The following is a 19350-nucleotide window of genomic DNA, read 5'->3' on the forward strand; positions in this document are numbered from 1 at the left end:
GCACTTTAAGTGGTATAAGTAATTGTCTGACATCCAGGAAAACTTATAATGGAATACCACAAAGTAAATCAAGAATTAGTGAATTTTGCTACTATAAATTTAACTGTTACGCCAGTGAAGTAGATGACTAGGTGGTTCAGAGACTAAAAAATATAAGAAATATATGCAGAAAACTTTTTTAACCCTGCTTATAATCACGTTATTGAAAATTTGATCACCAATTTTATCATCTTCCTAAAATGAAAATCGTGGGTGCCTTTCCCAAATCAACAACCAACCTTTGACATCAAAATGGGTTCTCAGCTATTCTTGCCTGTGTCTATCACTTCTTTGAAGAGTGATGGAAGAACCAATTCTCACTGCTTACTTCACCTATATTCGAGTATTTCTGTAAAACATTGTCTTTTTAAATTTCAGTGGTGACTTTCTAGAGATGTGTCCTAATTGCCATCATTTATTACAGTTGTGTTTGTCCCAATGGCTATGGAGGACCAAGATGTCAGCAGACAACTAGGCACTTTAGAGGATCTGGCTGGGCATGGTATCCCCCTCTTGAAATGTGTGAAAACTCACATCTGAGCCTGGAATTCATAACTAGAAAAGCAGATGGAACTATTTTGTACAATGGACCAATAGTGCCACCAGAAAAGGAGGAAATCATGGTTTCAGGTATGCATTTCCTTTATACTTCAAGATATCCGAATGAGATTTTGAGCCTGTTTCCCAGTACTTGAGTAAAACACTCAACTTACAGAATCAAAAAATTACCTATGCATACATTAGAATTAACATTGATAATGCATTTTTACTGCCCTACTGAGTAATGTATTGGGTTAAGCAGTTGTCGTAGAGTAAATAAGGGCCTCACTTCATTTTATTATCCTGTCTAATTTTTTTATCTTTGTTTCAGATTTTATTTCTGTTGAATTGGAAAGGGGTCAACCACGAGTTCTTGTTGACTTTGGTTCAGGAACACTGGAGCTTCGAGTTCGAACTAAGAAGGGACTTGATGATGGCGAATGGCATCGTTTGGATATATTTTGGGATACAGAGGTTGGTAAAATATGTTTTTCTGCTCATTTTGTCAATCACATTGTCCTCACACTCTGCTTTTACTTGGAATTCGTGAGTCATCTTTAGTGCAAATTTGGAAGTAAAGACACTCTTTCTTTTCCAGAATGTTAGAGTTGTAGTAGATTTTTGCAAGTCCGCTGATGTATCAGAACTTGAAGATGGAAGTCCACCTGAGTTTGATGGAAGCACATGCCAAGCGGAAGGAACTGTGCCACCTTTTGCTGAATACCTTAATGTTAACACTCCCCTACAACTGGGAGGTTTATATGTTGAATCTGGCCTTGATCCTGCTCAATTTAGGTGGCAAAATATGCCCTATGGAAAGCCATTTGATGGCTGTATTCGCAACGTTGTCCATAACAGCAAGGTATGTATTCTTTGTTTACTGCTGCTTTGCCAAATTTATTTGTTATCTTAGAAATATTGTTATTTATGAATTATTTGCTATCAAATAAAAGGTACTCTCACCCTATACTTATCAAACATCATTTCAGCTATATAGGTGGGAATTGAAACTTTAGTGTTTTAACTGCTCATTGAAACTTTAAAATGAGTTACTCTTCATTGTACAGGGCTTCTATGTTGTATAAATAAGTCCTATCCTGCTTTTGGTCATTTTTTTATATCTTATCACCCATGATGTAGTTTTAATGGTTGAAGCCAAGAAGATAAACTTAAAATTATGACAAATTCAGAAAATAGGCAATGTAATGTTTTTCTATTTAGTAATCTATATTATGTATTTTTTTCATTGGATTTTTAAAAGAATTTTTATATGCCATTATAAATATGAACAAGTACGTAATTTTTCTATATCACTATTACAGCTCTATGACCTCGCCCATCCGGGACTATCACGTCACAGTGTAGCTGGATGTCCTCCAGTGGAGGAAATGTGCCATGGAAGTATAGGAGGTGGTGATGGTAGCGGAGGCGTAGGAAGTGGTATCAGCGGTCACAGTGTTGGAAGTGGAGGAGCAGGACTACGATGCTGGGAGCATGGCACTTGTGTTGGCTCATTGGGAGAGGGAAGGTATGTGCCGCTCATTGCAAAAAAATATCTCAACCTTCATTTTCACTCTGTATGATATTAACTCCTATTCATTTCATTCACAAATTTCTGCTTCTATGATGAGAATTTATTTTACCCTAGGTGTGAGTGTCAGCCTGGATGGACCGGACCTCATTGCTCCATAGCAACGATACCCACTACTTTTAGGCCACAGTCGTATGTCAAGTATGCCCTTTCATTTGAGCCAGACAGGTTTGCAACATCAATTCAGCTCAGATTCCGCACAAGGGAGGAACATGGGGAACTTTTCCGAGTCAGCGATCAGCACAATCGTGAATACGGCATTCTAGAGGTGACTCTCTTCAAATGTCTATCCCTTATGTTTGTCTTTCACTTTACACATTTTTCTCTCTAGTTCTATGATAAAACTCTTTTGCAACTTTAAGCTGAATCCTCAAATCAATTTGCCCTGTATATAAAAGTTTTTTCTCAGCAATTAATACTCCAACATTGTTATACAGATAAGAGATAGCCGACTGCATTTCCGGTATAACCTCAACAGCCTTAGGACTGAAGAAAAGGATTTATGGCTAAGTGCAGTCAGTGTGGATGATGGACAGTGGCATACAGCTAAGGTAAAGTTTTTGTGCTGTTTTTATTTTATATTCATCAATTTTTCTTTACTTAAAAGTTATATTTTGCTTGCAAAAATCAAACATTGCATCTTGATTTTGTAGGTATCCAGATATGGCTCTGCTGCCATATTAGAGCTGGATGGAGGAGAGGGACGCCGTTATAATGAAACGTTCCGGTTTGAAGGACACCAATGGCTTCTAGTTGATAAGCAAGAGGGAGTCTATGCTGGAGGCAAGGCTGAATACACTGGGGTTCGAACTTTTGAAGTGTATGCTGATTACCAAAAAGGTATGTACCCTTTTTTTGCTACAGTTAGTAGCTATATTCTACCTTGTTATAAATTACTGTAAAATACGACCCCATTCTTTTTAGGATGTTTGGATGACATTAGACTTGAAGGCAAACAGCTTCCTCTACCACCTGCCATGAACGGCACCCAATGGGGGCAAGCCACAATGGCCAGAAACTTGGACAGGAATTGCCCGTCAAACAAACCATGTGCCAATGTTATTTGTCCCGAACCATTTGAATGTGTTGACCTTTGGAATGAATATGAGTGCACGTGAGTACATATTTCTTTATTCTAAATCAATTGCAGTGATTTATTCTGATCAAAGAATGATCAATTTTACGTATCTATTCTTTGAAAAAATTATGATGGAATAATATTAAAATTATCAAAAAAATTTATTGAATCTGAGAACAACTTTTATCCTTGTGTCCATCTAAGTCGAGTAATTTATTATTAATTATAACCTTGGATTTCAATTGAAATATTCATGTATTGACCTATGTGCTGTTCATAAAGGTTGATGAAATGAAAATATTGCTGCCTCTGCATAAGTAGAAACTATTAACTTACAGGAGTGTTTTAAAATGTTTGAGCATGTAATTCTAACATCTTGACATTGCTGACTAACATCATTGAAATGGTTGAGATATTGCATTAACAATTGTAATCATGGAATTTAGAGTAATTATTCTATGTTTGCACTGAAGTGTGTAGTTATGTTTTCTGTTTTTCTCTCTTTCTGTCTTCTTAAACATTTTAAATCCTTGGGATGGTTTTTATTTATTTTCCTACCTCTTCCATTTAAACCAATTCCATTATTTTCCATTATCTTTGACTCTGCTAATTAACTACTAAACCTTTTATCCTCATGCATCCCAACCTTTTTCACCCTATCATTTTAACTTTCATACTTTACACCTTAAACCTAAATTGATTTGTGGTCCTTTACGCCTCTTTTGTTTGTTGGAAAATGATTTTGTAGATGTGGAGAGGGTAGAGTAGTTTCTGGAGATGGGAAGGGTTGTGTAGACAGGGATGAGTGCATAGATGCTCCATGCCTGAATGGTGGAGTTTGCATAAACCAGGAGCCAAGCGTCCGTTACCGCTGCATCTGTCCTGAAGGCTTCTGGGGTGAAAACTGTGAGCTTGTTCAAGAGGGGCAGACTCTAAAGCTGAGCATGGGGGCTCTGGCTGCTATCCTTGTCTGCCTTCTCATCATACTCAGTGAGTGGTGATACATTTGTAAAATAATAAATGTAACAATGTCTCAATATTTAAGCATTTCGACTTCTACAACACATTTTACAACGCTAGTTTCGTTACACATGCGCTGAGGTTGTAATAATTGTACACAGTCATAAAACTCATCTCAGGGTGGAGTGACATTAAATTGCTCTCAAATATATAACCCAGGGGATGCATGGTGTCCATGCCCCTAATGGACATATTAAATTCTGCTAACACAAATATTGTCAGTAACATGCTGGTAATCTTCCTCGTGGATTTCTATGGTGAGTCATATCTAAGTGTTCCAACTTCACTAATATTTTGTAGAATTAGTCTTGATTGTGGTTATCTCTGTGGCAAAATGCATGATGACTTGACATAAATTTCTTAGGTACCTTGCCAAAGCCTGCTGGCTAAATACGTAAACAGTCTTACTTCTGCATGTAGGTACCTATTTTTGTATGTACTTCATTTGTGAGGTACCAATTAATTTTGTATTTATTAATTAGCATTGGAATGAATAATTGTTGTATTTTGGAAGCATGAAGTAGTCTCATTGGTTATTTGGCATTTGTATCTGAAGCTAGTTTTTTATCATTTTGAAACACTCCTTTTGCACTTTGAAAGAATACCATGTTTTACAACTGCTTTTTTTATTAAGTCATATTTTTTTAATGTTTTAATTAATGCTGTAAATGATTTGCTAGGATGGATTTTCCTTGTTGAAAACCCCATGACATCTTAATTTTATAAAAATTTATAGAGTGTAAAGAATATGAGATAACTTTGTACAAAATTATTGATGTACCAAGTTAACTCAATTTGTTATGGGTATATGCCTATTTCCTCTCTCTGTCATCAGACTGTGGACATAAAATTGTAGAGCAAGCACTTAGAGACATTTAGTATTGGCAGGTATTTAAATGCACATTTTTTGTAGAGATAGTTGCTTTGCAATATCATTTTGATCAAACCGGATTCATTTCTCCTTGAGCCCTAAATAAACAACAGACCATGGAAAATATTCTCTTATCATATTATGAATAACTATCAGATTTTTCTTTTTAATCGTTGTATTTTATAAATTGTCTTCTCTCTGATGAGAAATTCACAGACAGAAACATACCCCAAAATTATAAAAATATAATTGGATAAAATTAGTACAGAAATAGGCTGAAAAATTATTAGAGAATATGAAGGAATCTTACTTGGTGAGACTCAGTTGTGATCCTTAACTGCTATAACCTGGGTTCTGTGGCATAGTTACCTCACTTAATTTATTAGAGGTCGTGGATTGATTTTCAGCTTGGCCTGAATTTTGAAACAACCTATGATTCTGACTGTGAACTTCTTTAAGCCCATTATTGCCTTGGCAAGTAAAATAAACTCATGAACTTCTCATCCTTGAAGTACTTTGCTCAGGTGCATTTCCTAATAGCTGTGATTAGCAAGTGTGTAGCTCAGAAAAATTTTAGGGAGGAGGAGTTTCATTTAGAACTGGGACTCACACAAGGATGGTTCATTTTGAGGGAGTGTACTTAAGACTGTGCAGCCAACATTAGGGTGCTTTGAACTTTTTAAATCCCCACTATTGGCTATGACCATTTAATGTGTTATATGTCTTTAATAGTGATACACCGCATTAAATATGAAAACTCATGTTCACAAAAAAAATTATTTGCTCAACTTCCCTGATACAGCTCGGATTGCTTTAAGCTGTAAATATTGGTTTCTAAAAAACTTGGGATGAGAGCTCAAGGGTTTGTTTCACTTGCCTTTCCCCTATAAAAAAATGTTATAGCTGTGATTTAAAGGTAAGTAAAAAAGATGAAAGCCCTCTACAATTTCATTTGCTAATAAATTGTATCAAACCAAATGGTTGAATCTAACACCACCAATGAACAGATGCCCAGTGGGCCTGCGACCCCAAGGATTGACATGTGTGAATGAGGAAGAATGTCGATGGTGGAAGCCATGCCTCAATGGAGGAGAGTGCATAGACTACGCTGACGCGAGGCGTTTTGCTTGCCGTTGCGTTGGTGGATACACTGGCCGTCACTGTGAATTAGAGCTGCTTTCGTCAGGTGCCCTGACACCCTCCAATGAGTTCATCATTGCTATCGTCGCCTGTATTATTGCTCTCCTAAGTAAATACCTTTTTTAGTTTATTTTTACCTGTATTAACTCAAAGTTTTGGTTTGGTGAATTTTTATACTACTTTGGGAACTATGAAAAATCCACATAACCTATTAATTCCACTGCGGCTTTTGAAGATTTTATGCTTTAAAAAGTATATTATTCTATTTAGAAACATATCTCTGACTATAAATATTAAAGGCAAGTTAGCCAAGTATAGGCTGGATTTTGTTGAGGACTTTTTGCTTTTATTAGTAGGTACCTATTAAATTGACTATTATTCTCTTACTCCCCTCTCTTAACTGACAGTATTCCCTTTAACACAGCTCATGATATCTATTTCATTCCTCTTACCCTCCATCCACTTCACCTTTTTCATTCTACTCTATACCCTTATCTTAAAAACCTCCCTTCCTTTGTCATCCTCTATCCTCAGCAACCATTTTTCTGCACCATGAAGACCGTATTTCAGATCAGACTCTTGAGTTCTCTTAACACTCTTGCTTAACCATCATCTCGTCAGCTTTTTTCCATCCATAAGCATTTCCTTTTCTTACCAAAAAATAACATTCATGCATAGAACTATCAACTGTTAGAGTGTGGGAACATTTTTATTTTTGAGCATGCTTACTGTGCAATTTACCCAACATTTTTATTGCTACCTGGATATCTTGCAGTTGGGCACCTTCCCTCGCCATAAGGATCACTAAGGGGCTTATCTATACCAGACCAGCCCCCGCAGCAAGGGGTGCCTCATGTTCAGGGGGTCTCTTCTACACTGGCTTCTAAAATCGTGAACTACCTCAGCCCAATGGTTAAAATTATTGATGGCTGCTCTTACCTATGACTTATTTACCCAATTTCTGATAGTACATACGTTCTTGCTACAATGGCACTGACATTGGAAAACATTTTTATTAAGCCAACGCCTGGGCATTTGCTTAAGTAAGGAATTGAATTAGAACTGTATCATATTATTTAGACATTGTGGAATCACAATAATGATTATCTCACCATTGTAAAAAAAAATATTTGATGCCTTTAATTTTCAATTTCAAATTCACTAATTTGGATGAAAATATTATTTTTTATTATTAAAATCAATTTAAACCTTGATTGATTTACTTTTTCTGTATCCCTACCATTCTTTCTTTGGTATTTCTATTCCTTCTTGATAATGTTGAGCACTGTGCAGGGATAACATCAAGAGTTTTGGTGTAGAATGGTCACAGATAAGTATGAACTTACGACTAATGTATGAGCTATTGTACATATTTGCTTGATAAAATATTTCCATTGTATATTTTACATATCCCTAAAAGTTAGCTGCTTTTTACTATTTTTTGATGCTAGAATTTTTATTTTTTGCATGCTATTCTTTGTATTGAAGTTGGAAAATCATTTGAACTAATTTTTTATCAATTATCGTAACATATTTTTACAAAAGTTGGTAAGTATTCTAACTACAGCTTAAACTAAACAAATAAAATATCATTTTACTTCAATTTTGAATTATCGTATGTGATTAAAAATTTCAATATATTTCCAGACCTGCCACACAATCATGTGTGCAGTGAAAGAATTATTATCATTAAAGAGCATTTCTCTTACACCCACTGACTCACCATAGCTCTGAAGTTAGCCCTCCATTGCAGAGGGTTAGAGTTAAATCAGAGTCTCCTCAAGCTATTGTTTGTGCTACTTTCTTCCAAAGTTCTGTACTTGTCTTTTTCTACAATTTGTCAAATTCTCCATTGTTGGTCCTTGGTGTGGGATCATTCTCTAAGCCATAAATTTTACAATTTTTAAAAACTGTTTCTTACTGTGGTCCATTCATATTCTTGGCATGTTAATACAAAGGGTGTATATTTTACACTAATATTTTATATATTATCATGAGAATGATTTGTTTTCCCACTTTTTCACTAACTAAATTGCAATGTTCAGAAAAGATTGCCTATCAAGATTAGAATCTATAAAATATGTAATTTTTTCTTCCAAATCAGTTTATTTCATCTTTCAAATTGTATCCTTAGAAGTTGAAAAATTTTGATAAATTTGTCATTTATTTTCTATTTAGATTGACCTTTATTTTTCGGATAGATGATGTGGGTCACAAAGAAAATTTCCATTAAAACCTTTATTAATTTTTAAAAATATATTTCAATTCAACTGTGGAAAAATTAACAATGACTGAACTGTAAATACTTTAATGGTAATGTGAGGTATGAGATCATTTTTTATGTTGAGCGATCCAATTTTCTAATCATTGATAAACTCCTTTAAAGTTCTTGTGCTGGTGTTTGTGGTGTACAACCGCCGTCGTGAGGCTCACATCAAGTATCCAGGACCAGATGATGATGTCAGGGAGAATATTATCAACTACGACGACGAGGGTGGTGGCGAGGATGACATGACTGCCTTTGACATCACGCCCCTTCAGATTCCTGTTGGTGGGGTTGGAGGCCCTCTGCATCCAGGAGGGCCTGGGGTCCCACCAGGTGGTGTCCTCCTTGGCCATCCTCCGGACCTTGGTGGTGGCATGGCTCCTAGTCCAATGGTTGTTCCTGGTGGAAAGCCTCCATGTAAGACATGCTTTGAATTTATGTGTAAGCCTTAAAAATTCACCATTTCTTCATCAGTTGGAACTCTTTTACCTTTTGATCAACTTCAAGTCCAAAAACACTTTTTTATTATCAATCTGAGATGTGATATGCTTTTATGGTCATAAGTAGTGCTTTGTAAACTGGGGTTTTTAATTAAATTTGTACCAAATTGGATGCCATTCAGTATTTTAAGTTGAAATGAAATGAACCGTATAAAATTTTCAATGCTAATGATATCAAACTTTTATCCTTTTCGTGCTGTGAACATATCTCATTTGTTATCTAGGTTTTGTGCTCAGGATGCTCCTCTATCCTATTTCCACAGCTTTTCTCTTTTCCTATGTGAATCCTTTCCTGAATGATTGCCTTAAATTTAACATAGAGTAATTTTTATGTATTTTTATTCTTTATCGTGAGGAGAGTGGCTAGGGCTACCAAAATTAAAAGTACATACATATTATTGTTTACTACTTCATTCATTCACACGACGCCTTAAGCGCAAACATAAAAATAAATTCATACGTAAGGAAAGAAAGGGATAAGAATATGTATTAAAAAAGGATGAGGACAATGGTGCTGTGGTAGATGGAAAAAGCCAGAAAATCAGAGGGTAAAAATGCAGCCTGACTGGGACTCGAACCCAGAACCTCCTGGTTGCCGGTCAGTCTACCAGTTGAGCTACCGGGACGCTTAGATTTACCATTTCGGCGGGGGTTTATACACAGAAAACTCCCTTTGCTTTGGCCCACAAGAGTAACCAACATGGCGTGGGAGACATGAATTTTTGCATGACCTTTTTGTGGAAAACTTCATTTTTCATACATGTTGACTCAATTTTATTCTTACCAATTATCAACTGTGCAAAGTTAAAATTGTGGAGAATTGACGCCATGATTTACATGTGGTCCAATGCGTTAGGTTCAGAATCAGAAATTTACATGCGTGTAACATCCTTTTTAAGAAAGACAATATCCCCCTTCCTCCTGCCGTGATTTAAAAGTATTCCAATTCCCTGGAAAATTGAATCAAATAATGTCTCATACAAGGTTATGCAGTTTTTCACTGTGGAATTTATCATTACAGATGGGAGTGGACCTGAGCCAAATGTTGGAGTTTTCATAGAAGAGCACAAGAAGAGAGCTGACAGTGATCCGAATGCCCCTCCATTTGATGACCTTAGGAACTATGCTTATGAAGGTGGCGGCAGCACTGCTGGTTCTCTCTCCTCCCTTGCTTCAGGTACTTACATTAGATATACATAATTTGAATTAAATTTTGTGGTAACCTTTTGATTATATGAATTTTATTCAAACAAATCAATTTTCTATTATATACATTATAACAGTGGCTGCTGTAAAAGTATAGATAAAATTTATATTTTTTATACTATATGCTGATTTATTTGCTGGGGATATTTTGCGGAGAACGTGCTTTCTATAAAATTGTAGGGAAAAACTGGTGGGTTATACATAAGGGAGAGTACAGGAGGCCTCTCCCAAAATGAGGAAAACTTTTAGAGCATAAGGTGTGTGTTCCACCAATGCTTAGAGTATTCATTGTACTTCCTGTCCATCTACTAGTAATATAGCTGTTCCTTAATTTTGCATTTATTTTAAATATAAAAAATACATATTATATCCTCATTTGAAATTACTTAACCTTAACTCACATAGGAATTGGCTTCCTAAAAGATTTTATCTATATATGCGGCAGCAAATGTGAATGAAAGAGTTGATCAGGCTATAATTGTCTTGTTATTCTTTTTTGAGGGCTCTTGAAACTATGATATTTTACTGAATTCTGTGATTTCAGACGATAATGAACAAGATTTTGACTACTTGAATGGATGGGGGCCACGGTTCTCTAAGTTGGCTGACATGTACGGACAAGGAGAGAGTGAGGAAGAGGAGGAGGAAGAAGAAGAACAATAAGGAGCATCAAAGGAAGAGTTGCAGAGATGGCAAAAGCAAGTTGGGTCTCTGCAAGAAATCTAAAATAGTCAAACTAGTATGAACAAATCATAAAAAGTGCTCTGCAATAAGGAGGATAGAAAAACAAGCATTTGAATCGTAGGACGGACTTATTTGGAAGTGAATACATTACGAATGAGGTATCTGAAAAGTATGGAAGTTTTCATCCTCGTACAACAGACACTGATGAAAGGCTAGCTGGAATCTTATTGATTTAATACTCTTCAAGGTTAAAGTACTCCTCTGAAAGATGTATGGTAATGATTTCCTGGAAGAAGACCTAAGTTTCCTAATTTAATGCTGGCTTTTGTGCAATGAGTTGTTTTTTGAGGAAGTTGAGGACTGAACTGATAGATTGTGGTGCTCTCCTCAAACTAATGTTTGCTTAGTTGGGGTTTCTGTCGAAATATGAAACCCGCTCCTTATTTATATTCTAGTGATATCCATGACAAGAAAAGTGAAACAATCAAATTCATTATGTTAGCTGAGGTTTTTCCCTTGACTTGGGTTAAACAGGTTTCATTTCACTTTCATCCATCATTTTGTTGTACTTGTGTTTGTATGCTATATGTTTATTTAAGATTGTGTGATTGTGAAGGGAGAAAACGTATTTAGTGTCATTTCATCTCAGTATTCATGTGCCATCAAAAAGCACTTATAAAGACTTTTATACCTCGGACCTTGAAACAAGGAACATGTTTTAAATGGAATGAGACACAGCCAACCTTCCTGCAATTTTTCCCACCGAAGAATATAAAAATATTCCATTTACAAGGAAGAAATGTGTGGGCCACAGACAAATGTGAATGTACATGAAGACCAGTATTGCATTTGATTAAGGAATCACTCAATTAGTGTTTGGAACAAATTGTTTGATCAGCGTAGAACAAAGCTGAAGACCTTTGAATGAAATCTTTATCTTTTCATGATTCACTAAAAACGCTTCCATTCTACCCCTTGCAAAAGAAATCTGCATCTTCTCCCAAATCTTTACCTAAGCTCACTGAACATTTTACAGTGCCAATTATGGTAAGGTCGATTGACATCTTCTCAGACTGTCAGACAAGTCAGATGTTAATTAATGCCTCCCTCAAGTAAAATGCAAGGCATAACAGAGAGATGGAAAAAGATTTACTCAATGAGTTCCAAGGCAGAGATAGGGGTTTCTTCATTTCATGCTTTTTGAATTAAGGAAGGGGCTTACATAAGACTGGAATCTCACTGGAGTGAGGAAAAAACAAAATACAAAGAAAAAATTGAGAAACAGGGGAGTCTGAGCACTGAGTCAGTGTCATTTCTTGTGTGTGAGCGAAAGTATGTATGTCCAGTACGTTTGTTCATGACTCCTTTTTTTTTGTTTACAGAGAATGAATGAACACTTGTGTACATAGGTAGTTGACGTGTAGCGACTATTTAACCTGATTATTAAGAAAAAAAAGTCATGAGCCAGCTTGTGTGCAGCTCATTTAGTAAATGTTTTAAAGGAAAATAATTAATTGGGATATGAAAGTGTCTGAGAGTGAGTGAATGAGTCTAGTGTGTTTTTGTGAGATCTGATGAGTGACGTTTTCAGTGTTTTCCAGTGGCAAAGTTACGAGAAGTATATAACTGATGCTCACTCAAACTACTGCAGTTGCCCCAAAAATTATTCCCCCTATTACTCTCCCCAAGTCCATTTTGTATCACACAGTCTCAGTCGGTTGCTGATTGTCATCCTGTCCTATTCCCTCCCCTGATACCTTCCTGAAGCAGGTATTATTGACAGAATGTGTAAGGGCTGTCTTGTGAATGTATTCAATTTTAAAGGGCATTTTCCATCCTCCCTTGGATGGGCACTTTTGCTAGACTTTGGCCCAAACTGCCTCATGTAGAGCAAATACAGTTTGCTCCGTACTGTAAATGAACAAAAAAATGCTCCATTTGTGTTTCAAAACATTTTGTTAGATATTTTGCAAACTTTTCAAAGCCAATTGATTTTGAGTCATGCTATGTATACTAGTGTGGGTACACATACATAGTGTTCGGAATTTTTTTTTTTTGAGCCCTTTTAAGACATTGCTGCCTCTCAATATTTTCATCATGTCAAACTGTGGTACCATATTTTTAAAACTTGAGTGTTCTGATGTAGACATACTTAGTGATTAAGTAGTTATAGCTGAATTTAGATGTAACAGTCCATTGCTGTGCATTTGAAATTTATTTAAGCTATCTTTAGTGTAACTTAATCTATGGCTATCAGCAAACATTGCAAAAACATTCAGTTCACTGCACATAATGTATCTAATTTGGAATGTGTGTGTGTGTTCTCTTATAACTTATATTAGTTGTATTTGTTACAATGTTACCAATCAATGGCCCTAAAATTTCTGTGACTTCTGAGAAAAATAAGGCCTCCTTGCCTACCTCCTGTTAATGTTGCCATCTTATCTTTCATTAGATTTTGTTCGAGGCATTGATCATGAACGCAAATGTTCCAAATGTAATTTGGTTTGGTCAATTTTGTTTTCAATGAGGAAGTAGTGTCACATGTTAAATTTGCATCGGTGATAGTGAATCAGAGGCAAACAAAGCCTAGAAACTGGGTTAGACAATGATATCAACTTCAGTCTCATAAATTTTGTTAATGATGAGCAAGTTTAAATGTAAACAATGAATTAGAACCTTTAAAAAATTTTTACATTAGTTTCCATGTAGTTGGCTCTCATGCTCAATGAATTTACTGTAAGAAATTTTTCTACTGTACGTTGGATAAGTGCACATGTGGGCAATCAAAAGTGTTATAAGTTTAGTACTCAGCTGCTTCACAGGTGTAATATTTCATTTCCTAGTTTTATCATAAATTCCACTCTTAAAATGAAAGAAAATTGATTGAAATGTTATTCATCACGTGTCAGTTAAAATTTTTCAGTTTGATGCCTAAATATTTTTTTTAATCACAAATATGTGACTATGAGCTGCCATGGGACTGGCTTGCATAATGAAAAGGAATTGGGTATTTGAAACATAACGTAATTAGAAGATCAGAACAAATAGTGTCAAGCCATCATAGAAAAACTTTGATTATTCTAGTTTCATCACATCTAAATTAATTTTATAATAATGCATAATCAGTATTTGTATGTTATCCTATCATGAACTTCACTATCAATCATCATAATTTGATAAAGAGTGATCCATTTTCATTTAAATTGCTTCGATGATTTCTGGTGACATTTTAAAAGTATTATTTTGTATTTATTTTTCACGGAAATGAATTTGATACATTTACATGAATATATATTGCTTTTCCTTAATTACAAGTTATCGTCACTGCCACCTCATATACCAGTCATTATGAAACTGGTGAGTGCAAAGTTTTTCAGAGCATCATCACCTCAAATGGCTGCAAACTAGTGCTGCCCATGTCCATTGTGGAAATGAAGATCTTGGGAATTGTGAAATTATTTAAAAACTTTTGAAACCGGCTTATACCTTTAATCACCCTATTCCATTATTTAACTTATACAAGGAATATCGCATAATTCCAATTGCCCTTCAAAGGAACTGAGAAAATTTTTTACATTTTTACAAAATACTCATATTATAGATGGATCTCACTAGGGTGCTCATGCAAAACAATCGGTACAGAAATATTTATAAGAGCTACTGCAAATACTCCAATTGTGAAAAACAAGCAGAAGTCATATTAATATATTGGAAGTTTTGACTTCCTAGTAAGTGATTGTGAGTACTTGTATTACTAGTAGTGCAGAGAAAGAGATTAAAAATTTTAAATGAGCAAAGTTTTGCTAGGTTTAAGTAATAGGGCTAACATATAACAATAGAGGAAATATAAATTTCATGTACTAATTCTATACCCAGATGACATTCCTAGACTACTTTCATGAAAACAGAACTGGTGAACTGAAAATGGTGATGTATGTGTGTGTGTTTCACTTGGCCTTGACATTTTGCACCACCTTGGTTACATGTAAGTCCCATTTCCAGTGACTGAAGAATTCCATTTCTTAATGAATGTTCAGTTTTGTATTCATTGAAAACTATATATGTTACCATGAAAGAATGCTCATTTGCTATTATATGTCATAAAAGATTCTTGTTTCCTTTAAAATGTTGTGTGAATTTCATTTGCATGAAACAATGAAAGATCTTTGGCATCATCATCCTGTGGATAAATGGTGGCAATTATCACTTAAGTGTATATTTAGCTGTTTGTGTTTTTTTAAGCTGTGATTTCCTAGATGTATAGTTTCCAATACAAAATAAAGATTCAATTACTAAATAAGTCTTATTCATGAATTAATCTCCTGGTCTACAACCCTCTTGCATTGGATATTGCACTTGCGTGCTCAATCAACGCTTGGACCTGTATAGTGGAGAAATCAATTTCAAATTGCTCTTTCATACCATACCATGTAGATCCAAGAGTGAGCATATGCTGGAAAGTGATTAGGATGATCAGAGATGAGCAGTATCGAAAGTATGTCCATGTATTTGAAATGCCTAAATATTTTCGATACTTTTGTATTTTGTAATTTGAACTGAAAACACATTTTCTGAGAGTAATTTTTAACAAAAATACATCTAAGGAGTTGTTTGTATTTTAAAAATACATTCAATATCAAAATACATGTAATTATTTTGCATGTAATTCAAAAGAATGTGCAATAGAGATGGCAGGGATCCCAAATGAATCGGTATTAGCTTCCTATATATGTATGAGACAATAAATTGCCCCTTACTTTATATCTGTAACCACTGTAGAATCTTGAATACTTGCGGAACGTGGTCGCCTGTGGAGTACCTAGTTTGCGAAACATGATTGTGAGTAGAGTAGATTGTCCTGTAGAAACTGATGCTTCTCAAAAAGGTACAGGAGAACAATACATTTTTTGTAAGTGAAATTCTAGTGAAATGAATAAATTTATCACCATAAATTATAATTTATATGGAGATAAATTAAAATAATTTATCTCCATATTATTTAAAACATTTTGCCATGGATAATGGTTAATAGCTAGCTACATTTAAATATGTGGTAAGAATGATTAAGACCCTCATTTTTTTAAATATTTAATATTTGAATTGATTTTTATTTTTTACTAGGCAAGAATTTTTAATTTCACGGAGGGGAAGGTATTTATTTTGTATGAGGAATGTACATATTTTGAAATTTTTGTTCCCAAGATATAGTATTTAAAGTAAATTATATTTTGTTTCTAAAATACATTTGACACATATTTTGTCCATCTCTGAGGGTGATTGCATGATGTGGACAACACAGTTTAAAGCATGTTAGAAATTATAGAAAACAGAAAAAGATTTTGTACCCTGGGACCTGCAGTCCTTCAGAGTGGGTTTTGTACCCTGTGCTGAGAGAATCACTCGACGTTGTGGAGAAAAAATTAAATGTTTTACTTCATTGAATAGGCGAAATAGGGGGTTGGGAGCATGGGGGCACGTGCCCCCCACCAGACCCTTAAAAAATATGCAAGATTTTTAATACGGTGCCATTATCATTGCGTTCATTTTTCATTACGAGGTATCCTTTTGCACCCCAAGAACAAAATCCTGGATATGGCCTTGCTTGTGCCCCCCAGAAAGAAATCGTGGATCTGCCCCTGCTTTATTGTATATTTCATTTTATGTATTCCCCTTCCCTACAACTTCCTGTCGAATTCTTGCCGTGAGCAAACCATCTACCTATATGTGCCACATACAGTATCCAGAAACTCACTGCTACTTGTAAAATTACCTGCATCATTAATAGGCCAACCCCAATTGGATTATGTATCATTGGCTATTGTGTCCATAAGTTTCCACTAAATCACTATGTGAATCGCTAATCTTTCCCTATTTGCCTACTTTTCCCCATTCCTACCTCAATCCTTCCTTCCTGGTTCCTCTCTCACTCCACCCCCCCAATCCTTGGAGACCCATCAACTGTGGAATATCCCTCTCACCAGCTCAACACCCTTCCCTCTGGTACCCTTTCCATACTACCACTCCTAAAGGCCATTTTACATGGGGCACGTCATTGTGCAGGTTAGCACTGAAAGCATTTGTTGAAATTGCAACAATGCGAGCTCAGAATTAGAGCAGGGGTTATTTTACTTTAATGCATCCCTGCATGTGTTCTAGCAACACTACACTTTACATGTTGGAATTTTGATTGTGCCCCCATACCTACATACACCAGATTGTGCAATGATGTGCCTCGTGAAAAACTATAAAATATAAAATGGATCGACCGAGTAACTATAATGAGGAAGTGCCAAGAAGAGTGGTTGAAAAGTGAACTCTTCTAGAAATCTTAGGGAAAAGATGGGACATCTTAGTTGGTCAGATTATAAGAAATGATGGCCTGATGAAAACAATCAAAGAAGGACAGGTGGAAGGGAAGAAGGGCAACAGACAGCCCCAAATGAGTTTCATAGGACAGATTATAAAGGATGTAAAAGAGAAAAAAATGCATCACTACGAAAAGGCCAGTGGATAGGAGAGAGGAATTGAGAGCTGTGTCAAACCAATCCTAGTAGTACAGGGTTCCCACTCAACCGTGAAAACCTTAAAACCGTGAATTAGCCGTGAATTTCGTCTACCGTGAAAAAACCTGGAAAAAGCCGTGATTTTCGTCCTAAAACCTTAAAAATCTCTCTATCTTGATAATAATACCTTCCCAGAAATTTTCAACTTCGTTCGTAGCGAGCGCACTTCTATTCACTGTGGCGATCATCGTCGCATGGGTCACAGAAGCGTGGGAACGAATGTTGCCTGAAGGAAAAAAACATCTTTCTCCTGCGCAGGCCTTTTCTCTCCCCCCCTCCTGAAATATGACACCACTTCTCATCAGCTTGTTTACTTTCCTCGACTGGCTTGGTTTCCCCTCCCTCGGTCACTGCTTAGTCCCCCTTCCACCCAATTAGGCTTCCCACTGGCTGCAGCGACCACTTCCGAAACTAAATCTAGATGGCCATTGTGTCGAAAAATTTGAACGCTTATTCAACACCCTCAATCCTGCGATAGGAAGACCGCTAACCTTGACAACCTGCTATGCGCTGTGGACACGACGCTCCCTGCGTTTGAACCGGGTGACAGCGAGCTTCGGGCGCGACGTTACTAATTCTCGCGCGTTGCGGCCTTTAAGCCCCTGAAAACGAGAATAGATTTCCGCTTATGGTAACACAGCATTACACGATTTTCGCATGCGTCGACCTCGGACTTGCCAGTTTTACGTCGCAACCGGAAAGTTTGTGTGGAAATATTTGACGAGTGATACAGTAAAGTGAAGGTGAAAATAACATGTTTCAGCAGGTATTTATTATGTCTTTATATATTTCAAACCAAGTGAATTATAATGTACCTATTTGCACCTATCTAAGACAAGGTTTTTTTTCTCCTAACTCTTGCAGAAAAGAGGGTTCGTCTTACAATCGAATGCAAAATTCTCGACGTCAATCGGGTTGCATAATTTTCGTCGGAAAAATTATGGATACCTGAGTTTGCCACCTAATATATATACTATAATATATATATAGCTAGTATATAATATATATATAGCTAGACAACGAAAAATCAACGTCAAAAATACCTGAACAGTAATTAAGCTTATTTAATTTTGTGTATAGGTGAAAAACTATTGCCATTTTAGGCAGCAGGTAAAGCGTGCGTGCCAATCAATCGCCGGGTGCACTTCTGCCGTGTCCGCGAGATCGCCTGCTTTACCCTGGGTTCAGCTCCATTCAAGTTAGAGCTTCATCAACTTACAAAATTTATGTGTGATTGATTACAATTTACCTAAATTTTAACCAGAGGCGGATCCAGGATTTCTTTCTGGGGTGTGGGGGAGCACAAGCAAAGCAGCATCCAGGATTTTGTTCTGGGGGGCACAAGGATACCTCATGATACAAAACGAGCGCAATGATAATGTGTCCGTATTCAAAATCTTGCATATTTTTTAAGTGTCTGGGGGGTATGTGCCCCCGTGTCCTTCTCTAGATCCGCCTATGATTGTAACGTTAAAGCCTCAATGCCGTCGCGATATAAACTGCTGCGAAGTCGTTCCATTTTTCCCAAAGCAACGGTATGAAGGGAACATGATTTGCCTCATATATTAGAAAGATCGATTCAGTTTTGGTTTCAGAGTATTACGATAGCAGAGAAAAGAAGTCATTACACTGTCGCTTTCAAAAGAAAAGTTATACAGTGGAACCTCGATCTATCGTTCCCGCATTGATCGTTCGCCGTTTCTGGTCCAAAATAAAGTTTCTTATAGACAATGTAATTTTTTATAAATAAAGTTTCTTATAGGTCCAAAATAAAGTTTCTTATTAACAGTGTCATTTATGGCTAATGACGACAAGCACCTAGTTGGAATCTTCCCCAAGAGATAGAACT

The 19350-nt window shown here is 36.1% G+C and overlaps 1 protein-coding gene across 1 annotated transcript in view; it reads left to right on the top strand.

Moving 5' to 3' along the window:
- The window catches only part of LOC124155982 (neural-cadherin), a 1049301-nt gene extending 1034063 nt beyond the window's left edge, over positions 1-15238 (top strand). The window contains exons 30-41 of the mRNA XM_046530234.1: positions 464-669; positions 911-1053; positions 1178-1441; positions 1902-2107; positions 2228-2438; positions 2608-2721; positions 2824-3010; positions 3095-3284; positions 6147-6388; positions 8666-8962; positions 10067-10222; positions 10796-15238. Of these exons, the coding sequence (XP_046386190.1) occupies positions 464-669; positions 911-1053; positions 1178-1441; positions 1902-2107; positions 2228-2438; positions 2608-2721; positions 2824-3010; positions 3095-3284; positions 6147-6388; positions 8666-8962; positions 10067-10222; positions 10796-10914 (2335 nt within the window). The 3' untranslated portion in view covers positions 10915-15238. The remainder of the gene's footprint in view (positions 1-463; positions 670-910; positions 1054-1177; positions 1442-1901; positions 2108-2227; positions 2439-2607; positions 2722-2823; positions 3011-3094; positions 3285-6146; positions 6389-8665; positions 8963-10066; positions 10223-10795) is intronic.
- Positions 15239-19350: the final 4112 nt, after the last annotated feature.

Source organism: Ischnura elegans, chromosome 3 (genome assembly GCF_921293095.1).
Source record: "Ischnura elegans chromosome 3, ioIscEleg1.1, whole genome shotgun sequence".
Taxonomy (NCBI): Eukaryota; Metazoa; Arthropoda; class Insecta; order Odonata; family Coenagrionidae; genus Ischnura; species Ischnura elegans.